Genomic DNA, 27,282 nt, shown 5'->3' on the forward strand with positions numbered 1-27,282 from the left:
CACAGAGAGTCTGTAGGGGAACACAACCAGACACACAGAGAGTCAGTAGGGGAAACACGTTTCTATGTTATCTGTACGTGATATCTCTATGAAGACATGGGAGAACCATGTTATGAAATTCACCATGTTCATGAGCCTCGTGTACCAGAGACGCCCAATTCACAAGTCATGGACTGGGGTCTGAGGACAGTTGATGATCATTCAGGCCACAAATGACTATATTTAAGTGTAAATATCCATAGTAATGGATTCTCCTGCCACCACCATACTAGAGGTCGACCTCTACACCATGCTGTTTTAAAGTCCATGGGCTATACAGTGGGACCTTAATGGCAGCACAGACACGGTCGGGGTTGTATTGCTGAAGAGAGTTATTCAGTCTGGAGTGGCATATTGGGGAGAGGATGTGGGAACAGCTCTTTGATGCCTACGTAGAGACTTGTCTACCCTCGCTGCTCCCTGAAGCAGAGTGTGTGTGGTTATGACCTACGAGAGAAAACCCCACGACTGTGTGGGTGGCCTTCCTTTTCCTATTTTGCTAACAGATCACATGACTACCCTTGTTTTCTGGCTTGTGTTTGGGAACGGTAGACTATAGCAGGGGGTAGACTATAGCAGGGGGTAGACTAGAGCAGGGGTAGACTATAGCAGGGGGTAGACTAGAGCAGGGGTAGACTATAGCAGGGGGTAGACTAGAGCAGGGGGTAGACTAGAGCAGGGGGTAGACTAGAGCAGGGGTAGACTATAGCAGGGGTAGACTATAGCAGGGGTAGACTAGAGCAGGGGGTAGACTATAGCAGGGGTAGACTAGAGCAGGGGGTAGACTAGAGCAGGGGTAGACTAGAGCAGGGGTATAGAGCAGGGGGTAGACTAGAGCAGGGGGTAGACTATAGCAGGGGTAGACTATAGCAGGGGGTAGACTAGAGCAGGGGTAGACTAGAGCAGGGGGTAGACTAGAGCAGGTGGTAGCCTATAGCAGGGGGTAGACTAGAGCAGGGGGTAGACTAGAGCAGGGGTAGACTAGAGCAGGGGTAGTCTATAGCAGGGGGTAGCCTATAGCAGGGGGTAGACTAGAGCAGGGGTAGACTAGAGCAGGGGTAGACTAGAGCAGGGGGTAGACTAGAGCAGGGGGTAGACTATAGCAGGGGGTAGACTATAGCAGGGGTAGACTAGAGCAGGGGTAGACTATAGCAGGGGTAGACTATAGCAGGGGGTAGACTATAGCAGGGGGTAGACTAGAGCAGGGGTAGACTATAGCAGGGGGTAGACTATAGCAGGGGGTAGACTATAGCAGGGGGTAGACTAGAGCAGGGGTAGACTAGAGCAGGGGTAGACTAGAGCAGGGGTAGTCTATAGCAGGGGGTAGCCTATAGCAGGGGTAGACTAGAGCAGGGGGTAGACTAGAGCAGGGGGTAGACTAGAGCAGGGGGTAGACTAGAGCAGGGGTAGACTATAGCAGGGGGTAGACTATAGCAGGGGGTAGACTAGAGCAGGGGGTAGACTATAGCAGGGGGTAGACTATAGCAGGGGGTAGACTATAGCAGGGGGTAGACTAGAGCAGGGGGTAGACTATAGCAGGGGGTAGACTAGAGCTGCAATTAGTTTTAATGTGTTTTGGGACAGCATTTTCTCAGACTATTTTTTGCATCTTTGGTGAAATCAGAAGATAGATACACAGAAATAGACAAAGTGTTAAAGAGTAAAATGTATGTTCACATAAAAAAAACTTCATCCATAGTACATTGCGTCATATTAATCTGATTTATACTAAATCAGATGCAGTCGTAAAAGCTTCATGCACAACCTCATTGACAATGCCACCACTACCAGCTCGTAACCCTCTTTACCCTAACCAGCTAATCTCACAACTATCCACAGCCAAGAGAGAGAGAGAGAGAAATGAGAGAGCCAAGTCCCTATCGTGTGTTATGATACAGAAGCCCAAACTCTATCAAGCCAAGGAAAGGAAATAGGATGTGTAAAAGATCTCCAGGAAGGGAAGAAAGTGACCGTTCTCCCTTTGAGATTCATCCCGTGTGTTTTCATATGGGGTGAGAGAAGACTGGCAATTCTAGTCCAGAAAAACCACCTCCCATAGAAATACATGCAGATACATAGCTTCCATAACATTAGCCACCTCCCCTCTGTGCCGGCCCTAAGGGAGGATATAGCCTAACAGTGGTCCCCCAAAGCCCAGAATCCTCTCCAGCCCAGCTCCCAGCTGTCCTCTCCCTCTCAACAGTCCGAGCCTCACTGCCCGAGGAGAGCAAGCCAAAGCCACCCTGCTGTTAGTAGAGCGGGTAAGGGGGGTAAAATGTGTGCCCTACCCAATCAGCTTTACTCTTTTCCCCCGCGCACCCTCTAAGGCCTGCATCCTGGAAGAGTTCAACAGCAACTTCACAATTGAGCATAGCACAGAAGAGTAGTTCAACAGCAACTTCACAATTGAGCATAGCACAGAAGAGTAGTTCAACAGCAACTTCACAATTGAGCATAGCACAGAAGAGTAGTTAAGCAGCAACAAACATTACATAGAGACGTTAACATGTCTCTACTACACATCATATTTATCTGAACAGTATTTAAAGCAATTCTCTCAACTACTTATTAACTCATTTTACAAGCAAGCCCACTACTAATTACACATTTCATAGTCAGTGCACTGTTACAACAGAAAAAGGTGCCCTCCATGCATAGAACTACCAGTGAAATGAAAACCTATTCAAATAATACAGAGATGAGGGGAGCGGGAGGTTTGCAGCTGACTCTGTAATGCTATATTTAATAAAAGCAAAACTCATTGTGCGTCACTAACAGCGAAGCACTCAACAGCCAATTAAATCACCTCCCTGAACAGCCATTAATGACCAACTAATGTCTAGTACCATCTATCTCATTCTCAAACCCCACTAAAGGAATGGCATGCCAAGAGGTTATAACACTGTTCATAACACTACAGTCATAGACTAGTCCAACATTTCCCAAACTCTGTGCTCAGGACCCCAAGGGGTGCACGTTGTGGTTTTTACCCTAAAACTACACAGCTGATTCAAATGATCAAAGCTGGATGATTAGCTGATTATTTTGGATCAGCTGTGTAGTTCTAGGGCCAAAACCACAACGTGCACCCCTTGGGGCGGTCCCCAGGAGCGAGTGTGTCAAACCCTGGACTAGTCTCTCTAACATGATCTGCACTGATACATTACATACAATGTGCCAAATAAATACTGTCTAGATCGGATAGAATAGGTTCTATTTCTATGTGTAGACACTAGCCTTAATGATTGACAGTTGGCAGGGTGGGGTGGGGTGATCATGCTGTATGTGTGTGTGTGTGTGTATGTGTGTATGTGTGTGAGCAGGAAGAGGCGGCCCTTACGTAGTTGTCTCTGGCGGACCAGCTGGGGTAGAGTTGCATGTGTAGCTGCCGCTCCTTCCTGGCCAGCTCATAGTACTTGGCCTGCTCCTCCCGGGTCAGGGCGTGCCACTGCAGGGGAGACACACACACACACACGCAAAATAAAGAAACCATTTAGATGTTGTTCATTAAGCTAGCCAATGATGCAGAGACAATGATGAGATCAGAACTGTGTCATCAGTTCCCATGACTACAACCTCTGTGCAGATCGTGTCTAGTAGGTGGATGATATAAACACAATTATAAACTGGGTGGTTCCAACCCTGAATGCTGATTGGCTGACAGCCGTGGTATTTTTAAGCAAAACGGCCCGAGGAGGTGTGATATATGGCCAATATACCATGATTAAGGGCTATTCTTAGGCACGATGCACAATGTCGTACATAAGAACTGCCCTTAGCCCTGGTATATTGGCCATATACCACACCCCCCAGGCCTTATTGCTTAAATGACTAACACATAAAGGAAAGCCCACTGTTCCAAGTTTTGAGACAATACAGACAACATCACATAGGGTATTCATCACATTTAGATAATTCTGCATCCTGGTCAATGGTATTGTGTCAGCAGTCAGTCAGGTGAAGGGGGTAACTCACAGGGTAGTAATTCACATTACTGACATATTCCTCTCAAGTCCATCTCTCATGTGTGAAATTAACAGCAGGGGATGAGATGAGGGATTTGGGAATGAATCTGTCTATGCTGCGTGACTATTCATGGATGTGTGTTTCAGAGCTAGTGTGTATGTTTCATTATGTGTGTGTTCTTGCTGCTCACCCTTCGGCCCAGTATCTGGTTGATGGCAGCGCTCTCCTTCAGTGTGCACTCAGCGATCACCTTGGCCCTCATCTCCTTCATGTACAGCATGAAAGCATTCAGAGGCTTCTTGATCACCGGCTTCTTGGGCTCCTTCTCCCGCTTGGGCTCCTGGTGAGGCTTACTGAGAGAGTGAGAGAGTGTGAGAGAGAGATAGAGAGAGAGAGAGAGAGAGAGACAAGAACCACAGGGACCCATGGTGAATATGTACACAGGAACATTCATCCATCTAAGCTTTTAATACACTTTAAATGAATGCAGGAATGGGAGACAACGGTACACATTGTATGCCATGTAGATCCCACATTTCCTTTGAAAGACAGCTCTAGGAGGTAGTGTGGAGATGTGGGGGTACTTACGCGTACATGTTCCTGTCATAATGGTCCAGTTTGCCTGAAGGGGGCATGATGGCTGGGTGGGGGATCCCCGTGGGGTGCATGCCTGGCCCCAGCATCAGAGAGTGAGAGAACCTAGAGGGAGGGAGGGAGAGAGAGAGAGAAGGGAGTAAAATAGAGGAGGGAAGGTGGTAGAGAAAGAGAGACAGAGACCATAGCATCAGAAAATACGCTTCATTTTTATATATGTCTCTACGTGGCCATGAAGCGCTGAAGCACAAGGGTGGTTTGTTGGCCCTTTAAGCATAGGCTTCCAGACAGTCCTCTCAGGGCAGTAGGACTGTGAGCAGTATCACTCAATGCCAGCAGATGGAGCTCTAGTCACTCTCAGAAAAAAAAACTAGGAAGCGCTGGTAGATACTCTATGTTTCATTAAATACTTATTTTCAGTTTGTGGAGTTGTTCCCCACTTTGCTGCTATAACAGCCTCCACTCTTCTGGGAAAGCTTTCCACTAGATGTTGGAACATTGCTGTGGGGACTTGCTTCCATTCAGCCACAAGAGCATTAGTGAGGTTGGGCACTGATGTTGGGTGATTAGGCATGGCTCGTAGTCGTCTTTCCAATTCATCCCAAAGGTTTTCGATGGGGTTGAGGTCAGGGCTCTGTGCAGGCCAGTCAAGTTCTTCCACACCCATCTTGACAAACAATTTATGTATGAACCTCATTTTGTGTATGGGGGGCATTGTCATGGTGAAACAGGAAAGGGCCTTCCCCAAACTGTTGCCACAAAGTTGGTAGCACAGAATCATCTAGAATGTCATTGTATACTGTAGCGTTAAGATTTCCCTTCACTGGAACTAAGGGGTCTAGCCCAAACCATGAAAAACAGCCCCAGACCATTATTCCTCCTCCACCAAACTTTACAGTTGGCAGTATGCATTTGGACAGATAGCGTTCTCCTGGCATCCACCAAATCCAGATTCGTCCATCGGACTGCCACATGATGAAATGTGATTCCTCACTTCAGAGAACATGTTTCCGCTGCTCCAGAGTCCAATGGCGGTGAGCTTTGCACCCCTCCAGCCAATGCTTGGCATTGCGCATGGTGATCTTAGGCTTGTGTGCGGCTGCTCGGCCATGGAAACCCAGTTCATGAAGCTCCCGACAAAGAGTTATTGTGTTGACGTTGCTTTCAGAGGCAGTTTGAAACTTGGTAGGAGTGTTGCAACCGAGGACATACGATTTTTGTGCGCTAAGCACTTCAGCACTCGGCAGTCCCGTTCTGTGAGCTCGTATGGCCTACCACATTGCGGCGGAGCCGTTGTTGCTCCTAGACGTTTCCACTTCACAATAACAGCACTTACAGTTGACAGGGGCAGGTCTAGCAGGACAGACATTTGACAAACTGACTTGTTGGAATGGTGGCATCCTGAAGTCACTAAGTTCTTCAGTACGATCCATGTTTGTCTATGGAGATTGCATGGCTGTGTGCTCAATTTTATACACCTGTCAGCAACGAGTGTGGCTAAAATAGCCGAATCCACTCATTTGAAGGGGTGTCCACATACTCTTGGCCATGTAGTGTATGTGTTGATATACAGTTGCAGCGCATAGCAGTTGGCACACACACAAAGCCAGGACACAGACATATTGCAGAGGCCCCTGTACAAGGCAATAGCAAAGGGCACATGGGGGGGGCAAAAGCATTGGTCTGGAATAGTGTTAGGGGGTATGTATGATGCCATGCCCTCCCCAGACTGAAGCAGCTCAGCTCATACTGTACCTGGGGTAGGAAGAGCTGTTGGGGAGACTGGAGGAGTAGGGCTGTCTGAATCCACATGAGGACAGGGGATAGACAGGCTGACTTTGCCTGTGGTTGGGGGGGGGGACAAATAGGGATGCAACAGGGGTCAACTAGGCTGCTGGCCAAATCCTCACTACCTGACTTCCTAGAATATATTTAGATTGTCTATTCCCACAGGGTACCGTATCTCAGATGGGAAGTTAAACGGGTGTCCTGACTCTCTGTGGTCACTAAAGATCCCATGGCACTTAATCGTAACAGTAGGGGTGTTAACCCTGGTGTCCTGGCTAAATACCCAATCTAGCTCTCATACGATCATGGCCACCTAATCATCCCCAGCTTACAATTGGCTCATTCGTCTCCCCTGTAACTATTCCCCATATCGTTGCTGTAAATGAGAATGTGTTCTCAGTCAACTTACCTGGTAAAATGAGAGTTAAATAAATACATGCCTCTCTGACTGGTAGTGTGTTATGTCTAATGGAAGTCTAGCTTCTCAGTCTACTAGCTAGCCAATGAGGGGCTTGATCCTGACTGGTTAAGGAGTGAAGCCCATCCTAATAAGGTCACCTGGGGAAGGAGAGTTGTTTGTTTAAGAGACAAGAGAACCTCATCCATGAGCTTCATGTCAGTGAGAGCTCCATGTGGGGCTGTGTAGGGTCCTCGGCCAGCAGAGGCATGACTGGGTTAACCTCACTGAGGGTCCTGCTGAGTCCCCTGCCATCAGAGGCATGACTGGGTTAACCTCACTGAGGGTCCTGCTGATTCCCCAGCCAGCAGAGGCATGACTGGGTTAACCTCACTGAGGGTCCTGCTGATTCCCCAGCCAGCAGAGGCATGACTGGGTTAACCTCACTGAGGGTCCTGCTGATTCCCCAGCCAGCAGAGGCATGACTGGGTTAACCTCACTGAGGGTCCTGCTGAGTCCCCAGCCAGCAGAGGCATGACTGGGTTAACCTCACTGAGGGTCCTGCTGAGTCCCCGGCCAGCAGAGGCATGACTGGGTTAACCTCACTGAGGGTCCTGCTGAGTCTCCTACCAGCAGAGGCATGACTGGGTTAACCTCACTGAGGGTCCTGCTGAGTCCCCGGCCAGCAGAGGCATGACTGGGTTAACCTCACTGAGGGTCCTGCTGATTCCCCAGCCAGCAGAGGCATGACTGGGTTAACCTCACTGAGGGTCCTGCTGAGTCTCCTGCCAGCAGAGGCATGACTGGGTTAACCTCACTGAGGGTCCTGCTGAGTCCCCAGCCAGCAGAGGCATGACTGGGTTAACCTCACTGAGGGTCCTGCTGAGTCCCCTGCCAGCAGAGGCATGACTGGGTTAACCTCACTGAGGGTCCTGCTGAGTCCCCGGCCAGCAGAGGCATGACTGGGTTAACCTCACTGAGGGTCCTGCTGAGTCCCCAGCCAGCAGAGGCATGACTGGGTTAACCTCACTGAGGGTCCTGCTGAGTCTCCTGCCAGCAGAGGCATGACTGGGTTAACATTTACATTTACATTTAAGTCATTTAGCAGACGCTCTTATCCAGAGCGACTTACAAATTGGTGCGTTCACCTTATGACATCTGCTGAGTCCCCGGCCAGCAGAGGCATGACTGGGTTAACCTCACTGAGGGTCCTGCTGAGTCTCCTGCCAGCAGAGGCATGACTGGGTTAACCTCACTGAGGGTCCTGCTGAGTCCCCTGCCATCAGAGGCATGACTGGGTTAACCTCACTGAGGGTCCTGCTGAGTCCCCTGCCATCAGAGGCATGACTGGGTTAACCTCACTGAGGGTCCTGCTGAGTCCCCGGCCAGCAGAGGCATGACTGGGTTAACCTCACTGAGGGTCCTGCTGAGTCCTCGGCCAGCAGAGGCATGACTGGGTTAACCTCACTGAGGGTCCTGCTGAGTCCCCGGCCAGCAGAGGCATGACTGGGTTAACCTCACTCCTGCAAATGTGTATGACATGGCTGTGTGGAGGCTGGATGGATGGGGGGTGGACTTAAACAGGATCCTTTGATATGCTGCAGCCCCCCCAGCCCCATTCGTCCCCCTCCTCAACCCCAGGAGGTCCCTGGGATCATGGTAAGTAAAGCAGGCTCAGTGTTAGGGATGCTCCCATGTCCATAGGCCTCTCTCAGGGAGGGATTCACATGCTAATCCCAGCCAACAGGCCCATTAGGAGCAATTTGTCCTTCTCCTATCCCTGTAAGAGTATCAGCTATTCAAACCATATGAGTAATCTTGATCAATTTCTTGCTTAACCCTGTATCGGAAAGTCTTTGAAACAAATTCACTGTGTATCTTAGTGTAGTCTGCTAAAGTAGGCTGTCCCTAGAGTGGGCTGTCCCTACAGTGGGCTGTCCCTACAGTGGGCTGTCTCTAGAGTGGGCTGTCTCTAGAGTGGGCTGTCTCTAGAGTGGGTTGTCCCTAGAGTGGGCTGTCCCTAGAGTGGGCTGTCCCTAGAGTGGGCTGTCCCTACAGTGGGCTGTCCCTAGAGTGGGCTGTCCCTAGAGTGGGCTGTCCCTACAGTGGGCTGTCCCTAGAGTGGGTTGTCCCTACAGTGGGCTGTCCCTACAGTGGGCTGTCCCTACAGTGGGCTGTCTCTAGAGTGGGCTGTCTCTAGAGTGGGCTGTCCCTAGAGTGGGCTGTCCCTACAGTGGGCTGTCCCTACAGTGGGCTGTCCCTACAGTGGGTTGTCCCTACAGTGGGCTGTCCCTACAGTGGGCTGTCCCTACAGTGGATTGTCCCTACAGTGGGCTGTCCCTACAGTGGGCCTTCCCTAGTGGGCTGTCCCTACAGTGGGCTGTCCCTAGAGTGGGCTGTCCCTACAGTGAGCTGTCCCTACAGTGGGCTGTCCCTACAGTGGACTGTCCCTACAGTGGGCTGTCCCTACAGTGGGCTGTCCCTACAGTGGACTGTCCCTACAGTGGGCTGTCCCTACAGTGGACTGTCCCTACAGTGGGCTGTCCCTACAGTGGACTGTTCCTACAGTGGGCTGTTCCTACAGTGGACTGTCCCTACAGTGGGCTGTCCCTACAGTGGACTGTCCCTACAGTGGGCTGTTACTACAGTGGGCTGTCCCTACAGTGGGCTGTTCCTACAGTGGGCTGTCCCTACAGTGGGCTGTTCCTACAGTGGGCTGTTCCTACAGTGGGCTGTTCCCCAAGTCACGTGCCATATAGTGGGCTGTCCCTACAGTGGACTGTCCCTACAGTGGGCTGTTCCCCAAGTCACGTGCCATATAGTGGGCTGTCCCTACAGTGGGCTGTCCCTACAGTGGACTGTCCCTACAGTGGGCTGTTCCCCAAGTCACGTGCCATATAGTGGGCTGTCCCTACAGTGGGCTGTCCCTACAGTGGACTGTCTCTACAGTGGACTGTCCCTACAGTGGGCTGTTCCCCAAGTCACGTGCCATATAGTGGGCCTTCCCTAGTGGGCTGTCCCTACAGTGGGCTGTCCCTAGTGGGCCTTCCCTAGTGGGCTGTCCCTACAGTGGGCTGTCCCTACAGTGGGCTGTCCCTACAGTGGGCTGTTCCCCAAGTCACGTGCCATATAGTGGCCAGAGGGGGACACACCACACCACGCAGTGAGTCCTATCCAGCTCTTTGTCATGACAAAGGAGTCCCAGTGGCTGACATCTCTTCCCCAAACAAAGAGGGACACAAGAAAACCAAACAAACACGATCTGCACTAAGAAGATTACAAGTTTGTAAACAAGATTATTTTTTGACAATACCACAGCAAGTCTGTAGTGACTGTTAACTTAAGTGTCTGAAACAAAAGTGAGTTCGGTGGTGGGGGGACAGACCAGGGAAACAGCAGCAATCTGCCTCGTGCCGAGTGTAGTCTGTTTAGGGATTGCCAATGTCCTTCACCAGCTTTAAAGACACACAGCATGGATGTGAATGGAAGTAGTCTTAGCTGACATTCCATTGGAGTAAACCAAATCCCCATCACATTTAAGAGAAGCCAACAACTGTTCAGGGGGATTTACACAAAGTTATTCTGACAGTTATATAATAGCAGTTATAATAAAATGGATTTGTAAAGTTGAACTCAAGACAACGGATGGATTGTTAGCCAGAACGTGTGTTTCAACAATGTCATCTGAGATTATGGGTGTTAAAACATGCTCTGATTTGGCATCGTCTACACTTTCTGTGATGCTGGGAAGGCAAGGGAAGGCAATAGTTTAATTCTGAGGACTCTAGACTAGATATGACCACTGAATCCAAGGCAGGGCATTCATATCCTAGGAAGTGACCTGTTCATTACTGTATGTGTGACCCCAAGACAACAAGCTATAGAGGGATGAAGTGGTTGCTATAGAGGGATGAAGTGGTTGCTAAAGAGGGATGAAGTGGTTGCCATGCAATTAATGTGGCTTAGGTGAGACTGGACTGGTGGATGTAGCTAGCAGGGGCCAGTGGTGCAGGTCAGTGTGGTGTATGTGTTTGTGTGTATCTGTTTGTGTAAAAAAGGAATAGTAAAATAATAATGTTTTATCGTCACATACACAGGATAGGTGCAGTAAAATGTGTAGTTTTACAGGGTCAGCCATAGTACTAAGGCGCCCCTGGAGCAAATTGGGGTTAAGTGCCTTGCCGAATGGGCACATCGCCAGATTTTTCACCTTGTTGGCTCGGGTATTCGAACCAGTGACCTTTTGGTTACTGGCCCAACGCTCTAACCGCTAGGCTACCTGCCGCCTGTGTGCCCATGTGTGTGTGTGTACGAGAGAGTATGTGAGTGTGTGTTAGTTTGCATAAGACTTACCAGCCCATGGAGGGGGGCATCTGTCCTACACCGCCAGGGGGTAGGGAGTAGAAACCTGAGATGTCCTGGGACTGGGGCCTGTGAACGCCTGGAGGGGACACGCAGGAGAAGACACGCTCATTAACTCAGGGCCCCTGACTCAGCAAGGGCCTCATTATCTGGCTGGGCACCTACCATTACACACACAGGTCACACACACACATGCACACACACACGCATACACACACAACCACCCCATTCTCATACATCCCTGCTGTGTGTGTATGTATGTGTGTGTGTGCTCACTAGCTAATTGGAAGGGTCAAGGGGGTGTTGATGTAAGATGTACGAGAACTAAGGTCAAAGGTTTCCACCAGAGGCCCCCAGCATCTTGTTGATCCAGTACATCTGACTCACTACCAAGTGAAGTGGAAAAAAACTCTGTGAACTAGGCCTTTCATTCCACTCCTTTGTAACAGCCAGCCTCCTGTGAAAATAACATTGCCATTCTGAGCTTCTGTCGTCTTCTCCTTGGGCCAGCTGTTTTACTGTTTGGTCCCTGCTGCCTGCATCGCACCACCAACAATAGCTTTATAACAAAGGGATCTTGATCCAAGTTCCTTCCCATGATGTGTCAGTCAGTCAAAAGCTCCTGAGAAGACGTGATGTTTTCCATTATGGAGATGGAATCACATAAAAGAGCAGCGTCCCAACACAAAACAAAATGGCTTTCTCCGTGCCTTTCAAAGGAAGCCATTTGTCAACAGCGAGCACCTAGCACTTAAGCACAACCCGAAGGTAACCTATATTTGTTACAGAAGAATGCTGCAGATGACTGTAATTTGCCATTGCTGTAGGCCTGTTTCTGCACTGGACCATCTATAAATCTGAAGGACTGGAATGTGACTGAGTCAACGTGACTCTCTCATCCTCCCCTCCAGACCCGTCCCTCCCTCCCTCCAGACCCCTTTCTGAAAAAGCCCATGTCCTTCGTGTAGAGAACAGCTTGCAGTCTCAGTCTCTACTCTCCAGAGTCCAAACACAGTTACATCACACAAACGTCTGATGAGTTTGCACTAGTAATACCTACATTTAACTTCAACTTCCAGTTATTCATTTCTTGCCTATTTTGTTGCTCTACTAAGTCTTACAGTAAATAACAACATGAAATACTCCTGGAATGACCATTTAAAAACATATGTGAAATGACATTAGACCCAGAATCAGTCGCCAGTAAAAGATCAAACTGGTTAGTCAGATAACTCCCCAAGATGTTGTTAGGATATACTGTTTAAAAAATAGCATTTCAATACTGATGACCTTTTACTGTTACCAAAACCACAATAAGTGAAACTGCTATCATATCACAGTTCTAAATGAGTGGCCAGTAGCTCAGGTGCTGTGCCCTGAAAACGTCTCAAAGACAAACCCCAGTACAGTACAGTAGTTTTGGTTTCTATTGAACTTCTCTCTTTTTCACCCTAATGCAGCAAAACAGTCACATCTGACGACTGCACACGTGAACAAATTTGACAAGATGGTGTGACTTTGGTTCGGTATGATGGTTGACACACTGAATGACTAATAGTACAGGTCTGTACTGAATGCACTGACTGACAGATTAAATGACAGACTGACAGGTTGACTGATATGCAGGCAGAATGGCAGAGTGAGGGAAAGGAAGACGGATGGAGGGTATGTGAAGGGCCTATTGTCAGAGAAGCTGCTGGAAACTCACACTCTGTCAGCTGTAGTCTCTGTGCACTGCATTATGAGGTATGATGTGAAATGTGAGCTTCCTGCAGTAGTCCTGCAGTGTAAGGTGTCAGGTAAGTGGGGTGTGATGTGATTATGTGTGAGCTAAGAGGGTGAGGTGAGAGGGTGTGAGAAGGGGGTAAAGACTAGGAGGTATCAGGTGTGTACAGGGAGGTCTAGACCTCTCATTATGGGGTGAGTCACTGGCATCAACCCTCACATCACCCCTGGGCATTGTCATGTTGCTTAGCTACTACACTGCCCAGCCCCAGTCTAGACAAGGAGTGGCAGAGCAGGGGGATTCCCAGCTGGAGACAGAGAGATTGTCTGGGCTGATGCCTGCTACCCTGCACTGTTCTGTGAGAGGGGCCTTCACTCTCTTCCCCTGCCCCTGTCTGAGTGGTCAGAGAAAGGTCAGGGCCTTTCTCTGACCACAGGCATTAGTACTGACAGACAGACACAGTCTTAGCCACACTCCAACACTGATCACTATTCAGCCCAGGTCAGTCTTCATCAGATCACTACAGGAGGGCATTTTCATCAGCTCCTTTTTAAAGCTGTGTTTGGGTTCAAATGTAGTTTTTCCATTCCACTGAAAATGAATCAGATCTATAGAATTGATAAAAATGAAATTGAACACGTGTGTCCATCGCTATCTCTCTGTATGTGAGTAGTAAGCTCATGTGAGGAGATGTTGAGGAGAGTGATGGAGAGCTCGTGGTGTGTAAGTCTCTGAGGGACTATGTGAGCCAAGTGTGCGAGCGACTGTGAGAGCGTCCTAAGCAGAACCTTGTGGATGGCCCTGTGTGATTGTCACCCTAATTGCTTCCAGCTCTCTGTGTGTGTGTGTGTGTGTGTGTGTGGCAGGCAGCTCCTCTTGGGGATGCGACCACTTCAAGTGCGGTGGTGGGACAGCCGGAGGCTCCCTGGAAAGAAGGGCTTGTCTCTAGTCGGCATCCCAAATGGCACCCTTTTCCCTACATAGTGCACTACTTTTGGCCAGGGGCTCTGGTGTTAAGTAGTGCACTATACCGGGAATAGGGTGCCATTTGGGATGCAGCTCCTGTCTCTGGGCTGCAGATCCTGTCTCTGGGCTGCAGCTGCTGCTCGGCTCCACACGGCTCCACTGCTGCAGCTCAGGAATCAGGGGTGGAGTTTGTGTGCGTGTTAAAATTAAGCAGGAAGTACCACTTCACGTTTGTTCAGGAGAAGGTTAGAGGATGATTATACTACTCTGCTGTGGTGACTGACAGGAGAAGGCTAGAGGATGATTGTACTACTCTGCTGTGGTGACTGACAGGAGAAGGTTAGCTGTGGTGACTGACAGGAGAAGGTTAGAGGATGATTGTACTACTCTGCTGTGGTGACTGACTAGAGGATGATTGCTGGACTGACAGGAGAAGGCTAGAAGGTTACTCCGTGATTGTACTACTCTGCTGTGGTGACTGACAGGAGAAGGCTAGAGGATGATTGTACTACTCTGCTGTGGTGACTGACAGGAGAAGGCTAGAGGATGATTGTACTACTCTGCTGTGGTGACTGACTGCTACTCTGCTGTGGTGACTGACAGGAGAAGGCTAGAGGATGATTGTACTACTCTGCTGTGGTGACTGACAGGAGAAGGCTGTGGTGAGAGGATGATTGTACTACTCTGCTGTGGTGACTGACAGGAGAAGGCTAGAGGATGATTGTACTACTCTGCTGTGGTGACTGACAGGAGAAGGCTAGAGGATGATTGTACTACTCTGCTGTGGTGACTGACAGGAGAAGGCTAGAGGATGATTGTACTACTCTGCTGTGGTGACTGACAGGAGAAGGCTAGAGGATGATTGTACTACTCTGCTGTGGTGACTGACAGGAGAAGGTTAGAGGATGATTGTACTACTCTGCTGTGGTGACTGACAGGAGAAGGCTAGAGGATGATTGTACTACTCTGCTGTGGTGACTGACAGGAGAAGGCTTTCCCACTGGCCTGGCTGGTGTGTGTTAGGATGAGGGAGATGGTAGGTTGACCTACCTTTCTGACTCATGTCTGTGGGCAGGTGAGGGGGGCTGGGGTTGAAGTGGTCGTTGCTGTAGGGCAGCAGGGACGTCAGGGGGTGCATCCCGTGAGACTGTTGGACCACTGAAACTTTGTTGGACTGCAACAGAGAGTGAGGGGGAGACAGACAGAGAGAGAAAGACAGACAGACAGACGTAATTTTAAGCATGGCTTGGAACAAACAGATGTGCTTTGGAAGCAGAATACATTTGCTCCCATTGGGTTGGCTGGGGATTCGGGGAGGGGTGGAGGGTGTGGGGGTACATTTGATCGATAGGACTTTGATGATCAAGGGAGGCTGCGTGAGAGCTTGTTTGCTTTTCATGTTTCTGTTTACAAATGGCTTTCAATAACTTAGGTGAAATCCAGTTATTTCTAATGCCAACAGCATGCTGTGTGACATATGATATGTCACAGTGGTTACCATGTTGGAGGTATTCACCCGTTCTTGGACACAGTTCCAATAGCAGAGCCTTTCATATGTTGTCAGTGTGTGTATGTGTTTGAAAGTTTGGCTGAGGCATTGATTTCCATGTGTATGTACATACTTCAGAAAAGTTCTGTTTCTCTCTGCTGCTCTGAAGACTCCAGCAGCAGCACAACAGGGAGAGGCTGAGGCTCGCCTGGCCGGCTTCACATTGGCCCCCTGCTGTTTTATAAAGTGAATGCCTTATCACTTTAAGGCAGTCCTTCCATGCGCGCCGACACACATTACTAAAACCCACTTTCAACATTACCCCTATCCCCACCTGATTACATCACATCTAAACCTCTTAACACAGGTTCCCATCAGTATGATGTGGGAGAGCTAAAACAAAATACTACCACTACTTGTAATGTTCCAAACACACAGCAACACAACATCAGAGCTGAGCGAGAGAAAGAGAGAGGTATCGCAATAACTACCGTGGGATATGCGTCAACAGCAACCATGGGAAAATACGCTGCATTGCCATTAACAGCAGACTCATACATTTCCTCTGTGAAAACAATGTACTGAGCAAATGTCAAATTGGCTTTTTACCAAATTGCCATATGATAGAGAACGTATTCACCCTGTACACCCTAATTGACAAACAACCAAAACAAACCAAAACAAAGGCTAAGTCTTCTCATGCTTTGTCGATTTCAAAAAAGCTTTTGACTCAATTTGGCATGAGGGTCGGCAATACAAATTGATGGAAAGTGGTGTTGGGGCACAAATATACAATATTATAAAATCCATGTACACAAACAAGTGTGCGGTTAAAATTGGCAAATAACATACACGCAGAAACTGGCCCAAGCCCCCCCGCTTCTCCTTCGCCCAAATCCAGACAGCTGATGTTCTGATAGAGCTGCAAAATCCGGATCCCTACAAATCAGCTGGGCTAGACCATCTGGACCCTCTTTTCCTAAAATGTTCCACCGCCATTGTTGCAACCCCTATTACTAGTCTGTTCAACCTCTCTTTCGTATCGTCTGAGATCCCTAAAGATTGGAAAGCTGCCGTGGTCATCCCCCTCTTTAACCTCTTACCTCTACCTGGGACGCTTGCGTCCCAACTAGAGCTCTGGAAATGCAAATGCGCTACGCTAAATGCTAATAGTATTAGTTAAAACTCAAAAGTTCATTAAAATACACATGCAGGGTATCAAATTAAAGCTACTCTCGTTGTGAATCCAGGCAACAAGTCAGATTTTTAAAATGCTTTTCGGCGACAGCATGAGAAGCTATTATCTGATAGCATGCACCAATACACTACAACAGAAAAGCACAGCAGGGGACGTAAACAAAATAATTAGCATTTCGGCGTTACACAAACCGCACAATAAAATAGAAAACAGTCATTACCTTTCACCATCTTCTTTGTTGGCACTCCTAGATGTCCCATAAACACTATTGGGTCTTTATTTCGATTAAATCGGGCCATATAAAGCCAAGATATCGTTATATGTAGACTGTGTGATAAACGAAAAAAACAGCGATTTCACAACGTAACGTCATTTTTTAAAATTCAAAAAGTAGACGATAAACTTTCACAAAACACTTCGAAATACGTTTGTAATGCTACTTTAGGTATTAGTAAACGTTAATAAGCGATAAAAATCATCCGTAGGCGATGTACATATCATTAGCTGTCTTGGAAAAAATTTCAGGAGAGAGCTCTTCTGGAATGATCTGGGCGGAGACCGGAGGTACTTCGTGCCCCTCTTTCGGTTCAACCAAGAATCAAAGAGGATTAAATTCACAAGATACTCGACAACATGGGGATGCTGTGGGAGTTGAATGCTCGGTCTTATCTAATTCGGCTCACTGTTAACAATTGCGGTAGTGGCGCAAGGATATTTATTTCCATTTTCTGTGATCAGGTTTTCCTGCGCTTTCCGATGTAACGCACGTTATGTAATAGCCACAGTCGTGATTTAACCAGTTTTAAAAACGTCCGAGGGTTTCCTATACACACATTCTAACCATATGAACGTACTATATTCCTGGCATGAGTAGCAGGGCGCTGAAATGTTGCGCGATTTTTAACAAAATGTTCAAAAAAGTAGAGGGTCGACTGAAGAGGTTAAAGGGGGAGACACTCTAGACCCAAACTGTTACAGACCTATATCTATCCTGCCCTGACTTTCTAAAGTCTTCGAAAGCCAAGTTAACAAACATCACCGTCCATTTCGAATCCCACCGTACCTTCTCCGTTATGCAATCTGGTTTCCGAGCTGGTCACGGGTGCACCTCAGCCACGCTCAAGGTCCTAAACGATATCATAACCGCCATCGATAAAAGACAGTCCTGTGCAGCCGTCTTCATCGACCTGGCCAAGGCTTTCGACTCTGTCAATCACCGTATTCTTATTGGCGACTCAACAGCCTTGGTTTCTCTAATGCCTCGCCTGGTTCACTAACTACTTCTCAGATAGAGTTCAGTGTGCCATTCTTTGGACGCTGTGTTAACAAACCTCCAAACGAGCTTCAATGCCATACAACGCTCCTTCCGTCGCCTCCAACTGCTCTAAAATTCTAGTAAAACTAAATGCATTCTCTTCAACCAATCTCTGCCCGCACCCGCCTGCATCACTACTCTGGACGGTTCTGATTTAGAATATGTGGACAACTATAAATACCTAGGTGTCTGGCTAGACTCTAAACTCTCCTTCCAGACTCATTAAAAACTTCTTAGGGATAGCCCCCTTTTTTTCAATTTTCACCTAAAATGACATACCCAAATCTAACTGCCTGTAGCTTAGGTCCTGAAGCAAGGATATGCATATTCTTGGTACCATTTGAAAGGAAACACTTTGAAGTTTGTGGAAATGTGAATTGAATATAGGAGAATATAATAAAATAGATCTGGTAGAAGAAACTACAAAGAAAAAAAAAAAGAAAAAAACTTTTTTCTACCTTTTTGAAATGCAACAGAAAGGTCTGTTACGTTCCCCAGTTTATGTATTGTAGTTTGTATATTTGCATGTGTTTATTTCAGGAAATGGCTTCCTGAAATCCCCCAAGCAGCTGATTGGTCGACTCCATGGCTAATTGGAGAGCTGACCCCGCCCCCTCGTCAAGACTCAGCTGTCTCCAATTACCCATTCAATCTGAAGCTATATAAAAGCCAGTGTTCTGTTCAGGAGGGACATTTTGCTGGAGGTAGATTTGCGAGAGATTTTCTGGGAGGTCATTGCAGAGAGATTTTGATAGAGGTTGATTTTGCTGGGAGTTCATTGCTTTGTGAGTTTGTTGCTCAGATAGAGCTTATTTGATGTCCTTTGTTTCTTAGTTTGTTTGTGAAATTGTTTAATATTCTGTTTCATTTGTTCCCAGGGGGAGAAGGGGAAAGCACCTAGGGAGTGCTTAGGCAAGAGGCCCGCGGGCATACATATACCCGTAGCATATTCGCTGTCTAGGCACACTAGGTAAGACCTGGGCGGACCACCCCCTGTATTTTGGTTAGGGCACCAGGTGGTGCTAAATTAGGTAAGTAGTGGGTAGGCAAGTAAGATAGGAGAGGGGGGGCTTTGAGATTTACTTTCTTTGCTTTGGTTCCGTCCAGCCCCTTTTCCCCATATTACCGTGTAAAGGAATAAAGTCCTTGTAAACGGTACCACATTCTGCTTGTTGTCATTCTTACTCGCACCTACAGTCCATACCTTTCTCACTTCACAGAGAGTTTAGTTGTAGCAGGGTGTTGCGTTCCCTCTTCATAGAGGCGTGCGTAACAAGGTCCCACTTCTAACCATCACTCTGGTTGTAATTCCGATGGTGTCCACAAGATGGCGGCAGTGTATGTGCAAAGTTTCAGGCAGATAACTTGAAGTATGAGCGAACTACATGACATTTAGTGTGAAGTCACCCAGGTACATTTGGGCAAATTGTGAAGGAGACATTTGGATTTATATAAAAGATTTCTGCAAGAAAATTGTCAAATCTGTATACTTGGACTTAGCTTTTCCAGTATTAGTATTTCCAGTATTAATAGCCATATTATAAGCTCAACATTTGCAAAACAACCAGTTTTCATAACTTCATAACTCTGAATATTCTTATAATTTTTGTCCAAAAGGAAAAGGCATGCTGTCGCACAAGGTTAGCAGCTACATTGTGTGACAGATACAGGGTTTCCATAAATACTCCAGTAAAGCCCAGCTCATTGGCTATCTAGCTAGTTTTGTTTGACAAAGTTAGAGTCGATCAAGTGAAGACCGCCCACGTCATCGGTGTGCCATCGGTGTGCCATGTCTGACCAAATTTTGTGTCCTATAGGATATACTACACCCCAAATGATATAGTGAAGTCTGGTTACGCTCTAGGATCACTGAGGAATACATACGAACATGATTTGACTGGTTGAAACAACATTTAGGGTTAGATTTTCACAGATTTCTTTCTTTGCAAATTGAACGAGTGGAAATACAAAATCGATCCTGTATGCCATGTGGAACTCTTTAGGATATGAAAAAGGATTTTATCTAACAAAACAACACTTCATGTTATCTCTGGGACCCTTTGGATGATAAATCAGAGCAAGATTTCAGAATGTAAGTACAAATTTCACCTTCAAAGGTGAATTTATCAAAACTATCGCGGTGAAAAAAGTGTTTTGTTGTTAGGAGCTTTCCTCAAACAATAGCATGGCATTTTTTCACAGTAATAGCTACTGTAAATTGGACAGTGCAGTTATATTAACAAGAATTGAAGCTTTCAGCCGATATAAGACACTTACTGTGGGGAGAACATGTATTTGATACACTGCTGATTTTGCAGGTTTTCCTACTCACAAAGCATGTAGAGGTCTGTATTTTTTTTATCATGGGTACACTTCAACTGTGAGAGACGGAATCTAAAACAAACATCCAGAAAATCACATTGTATGATTTTTAAGTAATTAAAATTGTTTTACATTTATTTCACTATTGTTTATTATCTACATTCCTTTGGCAATGTTAACATGATTCCCATGCCAATAAAGCCCTTAAATTGAAACTGAATTGAGAGAGAGGGGGGGGTCTACAGTATATTCAGGAGTGAAGGGGCTTTATTGGCATGGGAAACATGTTAACATTGCCAAAGCTCTCGCTCTCTCTCTCTTTGCGTAGCTCTCTCTCTCTCTCCCCCTCTTTCTCTCTCTCTCCCTCTCTCAATTCAATGGTTCTGTTCCAAGGTCTGAGGGTGATGTACCATCATAACATTATAGTCACACAATTTAATATTTACATCTTTGCCTTCCTAAAGGCAATTAGCCATCCTTGAAGTGGTTCTCTATGTGTGTTCCTTTTCTATACACAATCACAGAGACCAAATGATTATCACCCTCCCTCTATTAAACCACGTTGTAACGGGATACACGCATAGGAACGAGTGCACACAAATACGCCCCCCACACACACACACACTCACAGAGACCAAATGATTATCACCCTCCCTCTATTAAACCACGTTGTAACGGGATACACGCATAGGAACGAGTGCACACAAATACGCCCCCCACACACACAGAGACCAAAATGATTATCACCCTCCCTACACTCACAGAGACCAAATGATTATCACCCTCCCTCTATTAAACCAGGTTGTAACGGGGATACACGATAGGAACGAGTGCACACAAATCCCCCACACACACACTCATAGGAACGAGTGCACACAAATACGCCTCCCCACACACACACTCACACTCACAGAGACCAAATGATTATCACCCTCCCTCTATTAAACCACGTTGTAACGGGGGATACACGCATAGGAGCGAGTGCACACAAATACGCCCCCCACACACACACACTCACAGAGACCAAATGATTATCACCCTCCCTCTATTAAACCAGGTTGTAACGGGGGATACACGCATAGGAACGAGTGCACACAAATACGCCTCCCCACACACACACTCACACTCACAGAGACCAAATGATTATCACCCTCCCTCTATTAAACCACGTTGTAACGGGGGATACACGCATAGGAGCGAGTGCACACAAATACGCCCCCCACACACACACACTCACACAGACCAAATTATTATCACCCTCCCTCTATTAAACCACGTTGTAACGGGGGATACACGCATAGGAACGAGTGCACACAAATACGCCTCCCACACACACACACTCACAGAGACCAAATGATTATCACCCTCCCTCTATTAAACCAGGTTGTAACGGGGGATACACGCATAGGAGCGAGTGCACACAAATACGCCCCCCACACACACACACTCACAGAGACCAAATGATTATCACCCTCCCTCTATTAAACCAGGTTGTAACGGGATACACGCATAGGAACGAGTGCACACAAATACGCCCCCCACACACACACACACTCACAGAGACCAAATGATTATCACCCTCCCTCTATTAAACCAGGTTGTAACGGGATACACGCATAGGAACGAGTGCACACAAATACGCCTCCCCACACACACACTCACACTCACAGAGACCAAATGATTATCACCCTCCCTCTATTAAACCAGGTTGTAACGGGATACACGCATAGGAACGAGTGCACACAAATACGCCTCCCCACACACACACTCACACTCACAGAGACCAAATGATTATCACCCTCCCTCTATTAAACCACGTTGTAACGGGGGATACACGCATAGGAACGAGTGCACACAAATACGCCTCCCACACACACACACTCACAGAGACCAAATGATTATCACCCTCCCTCTATTAAACCAGGTTGTAACGGGGGATACACGCATAGGAGCGAGTGCACACAAATACGCCCCCCACACACACACACACACTCACAGAGACCAAATGATTATCACCCTCCCTCTATTAAACCACGTTGTAACGGGATACACGCATAGGAACGAGTGCACACAAATACGCCCCCCACACACACACACTCACAGAGACCAAATGATTATCACCCTCCCTCTATTAAACCACGTTGTAACGGGATACACGCATAGGAACGAGTGCACACAAATACGCCTCCCCACACACACACTCACACTCACAGAGACCAAATGATTATCACCCTCCCTCTATTAAACCACGTTGTAACGGGATACACGCATAGGAACGAGTGCACACAAATACGCCTCCCCACACACACACACTCACAGAGACCAAATGATTATCACCCTCCCTCTATTAAACCACGTTGTAACGGGATACACGCATAGGAACGAGTGCACACAAATACGCCTCCCCACACACACACTCACAGAGACCAAATGATTATCACCCTCCCTCTATTAAACCAGGTTGTAACGGGGGATACACGCATAGGAGCGAGTGCACACAAATACGCCCCCCACACACACACACTCACAGAGACCAAATGATTATCACCCTCCCTCTATTAAACCACGTTGTAACGGGATACACGCATAGGAACGAGTGCACACAAATACGCCCCCCACACACACACACTCACAGAGACCAAATGATTATCACCCTCCCTCTATTAAACCACGTTGTAACGGGATACACGCATAGGAACGAGTGCACACAAATACGCCTCCCCACACACACACTCACACTCACAGAGACCAAATGATTATCACCCTCCCTCTATTAAACCACGTTGTAACGGGATACACGCATAGGAACGAGTGCACACAAATACGCCTCCCCACACACACACACTCACAGAGACCAAATGATTATCACCCTCCCTCTATTAAACCAGGTTGTAACGGGGGATACACGCATAGGAACGAGTGCACACAAATACGCCTCCCCACACACACACTCACACTCACAGAAAGGTGAATTAACTCAAGACTTCAATCTAACTCGTATCTAAATCTTTGGTCTCCGATAACATCAAAGACAAAATTCCAATTAGATATTAAACCTTTTAAAGTACGGCAAAACGCACTGCGCTCATCCTTCAGTAATCTAATTTCACTTAAAAGGACATCTATTAGCATATTGATATTGCCTTTTATCTGGCGGGGTTGTGTTTGAACAGGAATCCGGTGTTAAATAAGAGGTAATGGTGTTTGAGACATCACTGGGAATTAATGATGGATGATGACCTTCCCCCCCCCGACGGCCAATAGGCTACACCTTGACCCATGTCTCTGCCGCTTCATTCCCTATGCTGATGAAACACTTTACACATAATGTATTCTTTGGTGTTCACAGACCTAAGAAGGTTTTTTGAAGCGGAAATTAGGGGTCCTGTTCGCAGCACGGCCAGAGTGCTTTGAGAGTAACGTCTTTAATCTCTATTTCATCGTTGAAACATTAAACACACTCACTTCTCCATTGTTCATCATCTTGGCCCTCTGCTATATATCAAGGTTGAATGAGCTACAATCATTTGGATTGAATGGTCTTGTTTGGGGCTTTCAAGTAGGTTAAAAAATACATTGTTCTTAATCGACTCACCTGTATAAATAAAGGTTAAAAAAAAGAGAGATAAAATCCAAATCACAGTCATGTTGTTAATTTGTAGTTTTGTAACATTGTCATGAATTAAGATAAAAGATAAAATAGCACTAATAAAACACTCATTTCACACGTGAATCAGTTGCAAGTTCCCATGAATTGCCGTTGTGTTAAGTACAGAAAACTGCTATGGTTGTAATGTCATGTACTGTTCATTACGTTACAGACCCTGTTCCCACTGCACTGCATACAGTGTCGGCTATCTGACGCCCCTGTGAAATCCCACATTGAGTGGCTGGGATGCAGACACAGACAGGCAAGTACACAGATGAGCAGGACAGGCGACAGATGTGACTTAACCCATCCACTGTACCAGCGCCACACTGAGCCAGAGCCTTGCTGTGGTGCACTAGGCATTACTCATACACACACCCTCAGGTTTGTGTGCGAGCAGTGGTATAGAGGGGAAAATTACCCACACCTGACTGTGTGAGAGTGAAAGGGCTGGCTGAAGGGGCACAGAAAGTCGTCAGAATGAGACCTGAGACATTTACATTCTGTTTGATCCTGGAACTGGCTCTGTGCTATATATGGATACAGGTCAGCTAGGGATGGAAATCATTTTAAGAGTGGATGATTAAGTTTAAGGTTCTATAAAAAGACTGAGACAGTAAAACAACAACAACAACAAGTAGAAGGCTGTTGTGGATAAGAGTGATGCTGTTTGGACATTTGTATGTGTGTATATGCATGTATGTGTGTGTATGCATGTATGCGTGTTGTGTGTGTGTGTGTGTGTGTGTGTGTGTGTGTGCGCTTTTGTGGATGTGTTTATGAATGTGTCCCACTGGGCACAAACTGGTTGAATCAACATTGTCAATGTATTGTGATGTGGAATCTACGTGGAAAATACATTGGATTTGAAAAATATAATCCTTATAAACTGTTGTTTTGAGGTGAAATTTCTACCACAGGATTATGTCATCGTGGTAACCAAATTTCAACATAGACAAAGGTTGTATAAAATATGTTGAATTTGGACCTTTAAAACAATGTTCAGATCTTCAAGGTTATAACCACTATCAGAAAAAATAATTGATCAATCTACAGCTACACTTTGGGCTCCTATCCAGGGTTTTAACAGCTCTGTTTAGCTATGATATTAGTCACTGACTATTACCAATGTGCGTGAGAATGATTGATGAGAGATCTCCACTTAAAAATGAAATAGATTCACTGTTGCTATCAAAGTCATTCCAAAGCGCAGGTTTAACAGAGCAAATGAAATGTAACCACATATCATCAATGATGCTATTTAGAACATTATAGTGCCTTCAGAAAGTATTTATACTCGTTTACTTCTTACACATGTTGTTGTGTTACAGCCTACATTTGAGATTTTACTGGTCTACACACAATACCTCATAATGTCAAAGTGGAATAATGTTTTTTTTTTTTTTTTACAAATTAATACAAAATGAAAAGTTGAAATGTCTTGCGTCAAAAAGAATTCAACCCCTTTGTTATGACAAGCCTAAATAAGTTCAGGAGTACAAAACAAGTCACATAATTAGTTGCATGGACCCACTCTGTGTGCAATTATAGTGTTCAACATGATTTTTGAATGACTACCTCATCTCTGTACCCCACACATACAATTATCTGTAAGGTCCCTCAGTCGAGCAGTGCATTTCAAACACAGATTCAACCACAAACACCAGGGAGGTTTTCCAATGCCTCACAAAGAAGGGCACCTATTGGCAGTGGTGGAAAAAGAACCCAACTCTCATACTTGGATAAAAGTAAAGATACCTTAAAAGAAAATGACTCATGTAAAAGTCACTAAGTAAAATACTACTTGAGTAAAAGTCTAAAAGTATTTGGATTGAAATGTACTTAAGTATCAAAAGTAAAAGTATAAATCATTAAACATGTCTTATATTAAGCAAACCAAACGACACGATTTTCTTGTTTTTTAAATGTACGGATAGCCAGGGGTACAGTTCAACAATCAGATGTAATTTACAAATGAAGCATTTGTGTTTAATGAGTGCCAGATCAGAGGCAGTAGGGATGACCAGGGATGTTCGCTTGATAAGTGTGTGAATTAGACTGTCCTGCTAAGCATTCAAAATATAACGAGTACTTTTGGGTGTCAGGGAAAATGTATGGAGTAAAAAGTACAATATTTTCATTAGGAATGTAGTGGAGTAAAAGTCAAAAGTAAAAGTCAAAAATATAAATAGTAAAGTAAAGTACAGACTTAAGTAGTAGTTATTTTAAAGTATTTTTACTTAAGTACTTTACATCACTGCCTATTGGTAGATGGGTTAAAAAGAAGAAAAAAAGACATTGAATATCCCTTTGAGCATGGTGAAGTTATTAATTACACTCTTTGTGGTGTATCAATACACCCAGTCACCACAAAGATACAGGCGTCCTTCCTAACTCAGTTGGCAGAGAGGAAAGAAACTGCTCAGGGATTACAGCATGAGGCCAATGTTTTCAAGCATGGTGGTGGCTGCATCATGTTATGGGTAGGCTTGTCATCGGCAAGGACTATGGAGTTTTTTAGGATAAAAATAAAAGGAATAGAGCTAAGCACAGGCTAAATCCTAGAGGAAAACCTGGTTCAGTCTTCTTTCCTGGGAGACAAATTCACATTTTAGCAGGACAATAACCTAAAACACAAGGTCAAATCTACACTGGGGTTGCTTACCAAGATGACATTGAATGTTCCTGAGTGGCCTAGTTACAGTTTTGAGTTAAATCGGCTTGAATCTATGTCAAGACTTGAAAATGGCTGTCTAGCAATGATCAGCAACCAACTTGACAGAGCTTGAAGAATTTTCTGAAGAATAATGTGCAAATATTATACAATCCAGGTGTGGAAAGCTCTTAGAGACTTACCCAGAAAGACTGACAGCCGTAATCGCTGCCAAAGGTGCTTCTACAAAGTATTGACTCAGTGGTGGGAATACTTATGTAAATGAGATATTTCTGTATTTCATTTTCAATACATTTGCAAACATTTCTAAAAACATGTTTTCACTTTGTCATTCAGGGGTAATATGTGTAGATGTGTGAGAAAAAAATAAATACACAACAAAACATGTGGAATAAGTCAAGGGGCATGAATACTTTCTAAAGCCACTGTAGCATTTACAAAGTCATCACCAGTGATTGTTTCAATTCAACCCAGAATTCAACAGAAATAGACAATACAATAAGCCTAAGGTTTCAAGCTCTGGTTGATTTCAAATGTAATGATAATAATTGATGTTGTATTGTGTTTAGTTGTCAACGCAACCAAATATCAGTATTTGAAGGAGATCTACTGCTTGGATAGTTGTACCACTGGCTTTAATTCCAGTCTACAAATGTATTATTATTATGTTGGATTCACGTCTCCATCTCAAACAAAAATGTGCATTTAAAAGTGCCTTTCAAGTTTGATTTGATTTAGTCCTGTTCTTTAACTTTGATTTTTGGTTGAGAAGAGACATTAATCCAACATATCAATAA

The 27,282-nt window shown here is 45.9% G+C and overlaps 1 protein-coding gene across 11 annotated transcripts in view; it reads right to left on the bottom strand.

Annotated features, from left to right (window-relative positions):
• The window catches only part of LOC115136184 (transcription factor 7-like 2), a 74,963-nt gene that overhangs the window by 5,072 nt on the left and 42,609 nt on the right, over positions 1 to 27,282 (bottom strand). For 4 of the 11 annotated variants that reach the window (XM_029671712.2, XM_029671716.2, XM_029671717.2 and 1 more), the window contains exons 4-10: positions 14,889 to 15,012; positions 11,138 to 11,225; positions 6,355 to 6,441; positions 4,594 to 4,704; positions 4,196 to 4,358; positions 3,380 to 3,487; positions 2,328 to 2,375 (exon numbers count right to left, since the gene is read on the bottom strand). In XM_029671712.2, coding sequence (XP_029527572.1) covers positions 2,328 to 2,375; positions 3,380 to 3,487; positions 4,196 to 4,358; positions 4,594 to 4,704; positions 6,355 to 6,441; positions 11,138 to 11,225; positions 14,889 to 15,012 — 729 coding nt within the window. The remainder of the gene's footprint in view (positions 1 to 2,327; positions 2,376 to 3,379; positions 3,488 to 4,195; positions 4,359 to 4,593; positions 4,705 to 6,354; positions 6,442 to 11,137; positions 11,226 to 14,888; positions 15,013 to 27,282) is intronic. The other 7 variants (XM_029671713.2, XM_029671718.2, XM_029671721.2 and 4 more) reach the window with 3 other exon arrangements.

Source organism: Oncorhynchus nerka, linkage group LG10, assembly GCF_034236695.1.
Source record: "Oncorhynchus nerka isolate Pitt River linkage group LG10, Oner_Uvic_2.0, whole genome shotgun sequence".
NCBI classification, from domain to species: domain Eukaryota; kingdom Metazoa; phylum Chordata; class Actinopteri; order Salmoniformes; family Salmonidae; genus Oncorhynchus; species Oncorhynchus nerka.